This window comes from Poecilia latipinna, unplaced genomic scaffold (assembly GCF_001443285.1).
Source record: "Poecilia latipinna isolate Pla-1442-1.1 unplaced genomic scaffold, P_latipinna-1.0 Scaffold368, whole genome shotgun sequence".
NCBI lineage: Eukaryota > Metazoa > Chordata > Actinopteri > Cyprinodontiformes > Poeciliidae > Poecilia > Poecilia latipinna.
Window position 1 is genome coordinate 25,534 of NW_015112984.1, and position 6,602 is coordinate 32,135.

The following is a 6,602-nucleotide window of genomic DNA, read 5'->3' on the forward strand; positions in this document are numbered from 1 at the left end:
GGAAACCCATTTCATATTTTAAAAAAAAAAAGGAAAAAAAAAAAAAAAAAAAAAAAAAAACAGCCTTAGACAAAAATAGATTTTCTTTGAAAATTATTTTTAACACTTAATCGTCACAACATTGAACTGAAATAATCTGCCTAGTTTCGTGTTGCATCTGTGACGTTACATAAGAGCGTTTGCGGTAGGCATCAGGAAGAGGATGTTTTAAAAAAGAAACACAACCGTGTCTTAAAAGATTATTTTGTGTGTTTTACCTGGAACATGTCTGTGCTGTTGTCATGGCAATACTCCACCACCACAGTCTGGTTACGGGACAGTGTGAAAGAGATGCTGTGCTGCCCTCTGCTGTGGACGGCCTGCAACACGAAAGCAGCAACAAGCAGCATAAGTACGCTACAACTTTTATTTTTACCACTGAAAACAAAATTAACAGTTTCAGTTTGGTAAAAAAAAAAAAAAAAATCTATTGTAATTTGACCAGATAATGGTAAATCTTTTATCATGTATGTTCCCAAGAAACCCAAGTAGGAAGGCATAAGGGACAGAGCACAAAAACGCCGTTTTTCACAAGTTCACATCCTGCCTCTGACAGGCAAACAAAGGTCAACAGACGATCAAAGGCAGGAAACTTACAAGCCGTTTTAGCGTGCACACACGCATACCTTGCTGTCCTGCGGCGTGTTGAGGATGTGCACGGCGCTGGGTTTGACGCCGTTGGCCTTGGCTCTCCGGTAAAGAGCGAAGCGGCTCTTTCTGCGCCCGCGGTCTCCGCTCGGCAGAGAGCCATTGTACCTGGAGACGGACAGGGAAACCAGAACACTGCAATAAATCGCTGTTCTTTTAGGCAATCTGCAGAGTTAAAGGACACAAGAGAGGCCAAACACACAACCTGGTCAGTTCACTGACCTGTTACAGCGTAGATTCAAACATATTTGTAATTTAAACAAGTTTTGTTTTTGTTTTGTTTTGTTTTACTGCATCTTTCTATGTGATCCTGCCAACTTTGAGTAGGCACACAGATCTTTGGAGATGTTTTTTTTTTTTTTTTTATTATTCCCTTGAAATTAATTAAATGAGACAAACAGCCAGCTGTTGCAACGAGTCGTTCAGCTGGAACAGCCGTCTGAAACCAATACAATCATCAAGATGTGCTTTAAACTGAAACTTTAACTCTGTTACTTCTGTCTGACTACAACTGTCTAAAAAAAAATTTGTATTATATTCTCGGTATTGGAGTTATATTTCAGAATAAAAGTACATTTGTCTGAATATAAAAATGCCTGGTGAGATGTTAAACTCTGATGGAGCGCTGGTACAGACGATTCTAGAGCGGATCTCGCAGTTTTTTAAGCTGCGTAAAACATCATTTTCACGGTTTGGGTTCACACAGAAGGCGCTCTGCTATTTTCGCTAATCAGCAGAATGTGGTCATTATCGAAACCACTCGGGGTGGGGGGGAACCCACCACACCAGAAGACTGTCAAAAGAGTCATCAACTGCCCATATTGGCCCGCAGATACCAGCCTTGGGAAAGTATTCACGCTCTTTGCAATTTGCAGTATTTTATTGGATAGATCAACAAAAAGCAGAGTTTACGAGGGACTTGAGAGTCCAAAGAGGCTCACTGTCTATGTGGAAAACAACACTAACCCTACAACCAGAGTTTTAATGAAATGGTTTAGGTCAGAGCATATTCCTGTGTGTTAGAATGACCTAGTTAAAGGAAAAAAAAAAAAAGAAAAACCTTACAGTCTGTGGAAATGTTTTTGAAATCGCTGTATACAGATGGTTTTCCTTCCATCTAACTTTAAGGAATAATGTGAAAAGAATTTCAGCCTTTCGATGCATAAACTGGCAAATTACAACTAGAAGATAAAAAACAAAATGTTGAATCAGGGGGTCGAATACAAAGGGATACCAAACTATGTGCTTGTATATGTGTAATGAATTTGGAAATTCAAGTGTCACTTTCTTTTTTTTACTGAATACCTAACCACTGTTTTTGGGTTGGTTTATCACATAAAATTCCAAAACAATATATAGAAGTTGTTTTGGTTTGTTTTGTTGTTTTTTTTGGCAAAATATGAAAACGCTCAAATGAGGAGAATATTTTTGTACTTTGAGGAAGCAATGAGTGCTGAAGCAGTTAAAGCTCCAGTGAAAGTATAATTTCATCGTATGGCAACGAATTAAAAACAACTCCACCTAATCAGAAACACATTTCCTCATATCAGTGTAATACAAGCAAAACTTTCTTAAATCTATCTTATTTCTCTTTTACAAACTGAATGAATTTTAACCAGACCGATCAAAGTAAATTTACCAAGACGACATTTTGAACAAGTCACCAGTAGTGCAGCATTGTTTAAATTAAGGAGCATGACTCAAAGTTAATGTGTCCAGCCCAGTCAAATCAAACTAATCTGGGTCAGGACGAAACAGGACATATAAGGACAAAGTTATATGGGGCCTGAGTAACAAGATGCAGATGTGTATATCAGAGATTGTTAAGAGAAAATATCTAGAGAAAATGGAGAAGAGAAAATGGAGTACATAAGACAGAAACGGCATAAAAGCAGCCAGAATCTAATTTGAAAAAAATCAGAACCAGAAGCATAAATCGCAAACGCCACCAGACAGGAAGATCCAGATCCTCACGGTGCAACTGTGGACCAGTTGCGTGTGCACACAACACGCAGTTGTGTGCGCACGCAACACGCATGTGCAAACGCCGTATGAAATATTCACTCCTTCTGCCCCTCAACACGGGGTTTATTTTTGTTAAGGGCAAGCCACCGCAGACAGGGAGCCTGCTTCCGTCAAAGTTTGATACTCAGCAGAACGCTGGAGGGCCGGGAGCGAGGGGACCGGGTCGGAAGGCACCACGGGGTCGTGGACGGGAACGCGCGCGGAGGCAGACGTTTGAAATGCTGACGAGTGTGGGAGAACTCTGCTGGACGTGGCGCATCGTACGGAGACCAGTAAAGACAACGAGTGTTGGCAGGACGAGGCTGCACAGAGCACACGGACCGCAGTGAGGCAGACATCAACCGCAGAGGGCATGTGAGCGTCAGCGGCTGACCTTATCCATGTAAAAGCACACATGCACAAAACAGGCCTGGGAGTAATGACATCAGACAGGGAGCAGAAGAAAGAAAGGCCAATTTAAACACATTTCATCTGACTTTTAAAGGGGCTGCTGTGTGACCAATGGCCTCTAACAAGTCCTACCAAAAACATATTCTAGGATTGATTTAGTAAAAGCATTATGCAGCTACACCTATAATAACCGCACAATATTTTCTGTTGTAATATTGTATAGTATATTGTTTTTAACGCTTTAAGAAATTTCTTTACACCTGAATTTCTTTTTTGCGGGACAATAAAACCTTTGATACTTTTCAGAGTTTCCCTCAGTGTATTATCAGCCTGGCGGGCCACCAGGCTATAGTTGCACCACCACCAGGCAAAGATTTGTTCATTTATTTATTTTAGTTGGGTTTTTTTTTATGTTTGGCTTTTTTAAAGACTTTGTTGTTGATGTTAATAATTTCTTCCAATAACACATAATTATTACTTGGAGACATTTTCAAATTTTCTGTCCATTTTGACCATTTTTTAAACTCAAAAACACGGTGGGATGACCAGCCTAGCGACCCCTACCACCGGCATTAGCAAGTTTTCTTGGGGGAACCCGGCTCTTCTATTATATTCTTCTATAAATGTTTCTTTTCCTGGTATAATCAGATTATAATCACTGAATTAACGATAACAGGATCTGAAATTGAGCAATTTCAAATGCTCATAGTAGTTAGTTTTAAAACAGTGCCTCTTCATAAGAGGGCTTGGTGGAGATATAATGTTTTGGTGACTAGAAACATTTTCAGAAAGCTTAAATTGTCTTTTGTAGGTAAGACCATTAACCATTCTTTAAGCCAGCAACTGACTAACAGAGCTGCGTTCAGCACAGAGTAAACTCACCACTGGTGTTTGTTAATCATTGTAGGTATTTCAGTAAAAAGAATTACCCTGCAACTTCTTGAACAGTAATCGAGAATTTACAGGTCAAACCTTAACGGCCGCTAGAAATCGGTATCAGTCAGCAAAAGCCTGATTTGTCCCCCACTGGTTTTATATTACGGGATGCAGATAGCCACGCTCAAACTGAGAAAGGCTCTCACTTGTTACCCATCCTGATCTTAAGGATGTAAAGGGGAGCTCTGTTCAAACAGACAGATAACAAGGCGGCGGGGGCAACTAATCGGTATGCTGATGAGAACAACCACAGCCTCCTCTCTATGTTCATCCGAAGGAAGGAAGGGATAGGCCATTAGGTCACTTATCTTTGGCAGACACAGGAAGCCTGCATTAGCAGTGTTTGGTTAAGATGGTGCATCTGTGTGTGTGTACATATATATGTGTGTGTGTGTGTTGTGGCATTTATGGTCCCTGCAGACCTCCACACAGCGTACAGCTGTAGGGGCTGGAGCTGCTGTGGAAGTCGGTGGCTGTCATCAGCACATCCTGCCCACTGCATGCATGTGTGCGCGCTAGTGATGTAAAGGGGCTTTTCTCCTCCTCCTCCTCCTCCTCCTCCTCATCCTCCTACTTCACCTCCTCCGCCTTCATCCCTGGCATGAATCAGACTGAGACGATTTTCTATCAATTCTTAATAACCAAACCCCAATAAACAAATGAATATTTATATATATAAGTGAGGTGTATGCATATGTCTGACAATGGTTTGCTCCTCAGACCTACTTTTAGGCAGTCACGGATCCAGCAGTGGATGACATCATTGGGATTTTCAGCCTGCTCACCCCCACTACAACCATTGATGAATAAGCGGCTATCACCGTAGTAGCCTTCTAATGTAGTACAGCAACTGCAGATTTTGCATCATTTCCACTGAAATCTGTATTTTTAAATTAAGTGCTGGGATATTATTTATAAATGCTGCTCGGTTTATTCGCTAAACCTACTTTATATCACTATTAAGCTGTCAGACTGTTGGCAGAACCGACGGGCATGTGTAATAAATGAGCCTAACTATGTTACTACAATACAGCTGGTGTCGAAAAACAATGTTAAGAGCGACATATTGTGAGTAAAACCGGATTTAACACGTCGCATCACGGATTACTGTGTTAATGGGGCTCCCACGCGTTTAATATGATTTGCCGCTGGAGCGTTTTTTCCCCTCAACCCTTACGTTACAGAAGGACTTACCCTAAAATGACCAGCTCTCCGTATTTCACCGGGTCTTTAACGGGCACATCATCGTCTCCGTCTTTTTTCGGCGAATTCATCAGACTGGACTCCTCCAATGAAAATGAAAAATAAGAAAAGAAAAGAAAGAATCAGAAAACCTCGACCAGTCCCCCCCCAAAAAAAAAAAAAAATAGTGAGGAGATAATAAAACAAAGCTATCAGACTCGAAACTATATTTGGTTGGTGGTCTTATCAAAGTTTGGGCACAGTTAGGTAAAGTTTTCCCAGACGTCCTGGTGTTTGTTTTATCGTTTTAATCCTGTGAAGAAGCATCTTTTCTGGCGGTTAAGGCCAGTGGGAAGCTAGTTTGTATCGCGGTAAATCTGTTCAGTAGCATAGGGTACAACAACGGCTAACGGCAGGGTGTAAGACGTACCAACTTTTTCAGGAGGGTAGGAATTCAAAATGTGCTTTAAATATTTTATAAACCATCGTTCTATCCGCTTATTTTAATTCCGTATTTCTTATAACGTATTTAAATCCTATTAGTTCGAATGTCTTAAAGAAAGACGTGCTGGTATTTTAAAAAGTGAGTGAGCTGAAAAGCGAACGCCACCTTCATGAGTCCAAATGGTTTCTTCCATCGAGAGACTCTGGCTCCCACTGATAGAATAAAATGAGGCGTTTGGAAATTCACAGGAAGTACTTGTGTCCCAAGGCATATTGATGGATTCTGCAGTTTCTAAGCTGATGATATACATCTTCTAATTTAATATCCGACCATAAAGCGTTAGTAGTCTTGTAGTTCATTATAAAGTCTGACGTAATGAGTCTCTTTGCGGGCAGAGACAAGATGTGGGTGAACATTAGCGGGCTCCAGGAAGAACATCTTCGCTGTATTTCACATGGGAGCTGAAACACAAACATAAACCAGCTTGAGGCTTTGGATCTCTGTCATCTCTTCCTCTCCTCCCCACACATACTTCACTCACGCTCTGTCACAAAGTATAGTAAACTATAACGTTGTAACCACATGAGGGCAGTGTAGAGGCGAAATAAACAGGCCAATCTATTAAATTAGTTGATTCTTGTTGCTATAAATAATTGTTAAGCTACTTAGGACTACTTTTTGGTGTTTTTCGCTTAAGTATTTCTTAACGTTTGATTGGCTACTGCAATTGATTTAAAAATGATTGTGTTTTCAGTTTCTGGTTGCTGTCATGTTTTATTATTTTAATATTGACTATATTTGTTTTAAGTAATTACAAATTCATAAGTCTTTATTATTAATTTGTGTTTTTGTATTTTCTCATTAAACATTTAAGATAAGAAGTATTTGGTTTTAATCATTTATATTTATGCTTATTGATTTAACTATGCATGTATTC

At 40.1% G+C, this 6,602-nt stretch overlaps 1 protein-coding gene across 3 annotated transcripts in view; it reads right to left on the bottom strand.

The window, feature by feature from the left end:
• LOC106949870 (E3 ubiquitin-protein ligase pellino homolog 2) overlaps positions 1-6,378 on the bottom strand; it is a 19,260-nt gene extending 12,882 nt beyond the window's left edge. The window contains exons 1-3 of one of the 3 annotated variants that reach the window (XM_015036411.1): positions 5,233-6,378; positions 666-795; positions 258-359 (exon numbers count right to left, since the gene is read on the bottom strand). In XM_015036411.1, the coding sequence (XP_014891897.1) occupies positions 258-359; positions 666-795; positions 5,233-5,312 (312 nt within the window). In that variant the 5' untranslated portion in view covers positions 5,313-6,378. Of the gene's footprint in view, positions 1-257; positions 360-636; positions 796-5,232 lie in introns of those variants that run through there. The other 2 variants (XM_015036408.1, XM_015036409.1) reach the window with 2 other exon arrangements.
• Between the last annotated feature and the right edge of the window lie 224 nt (positions 6,379-6,602).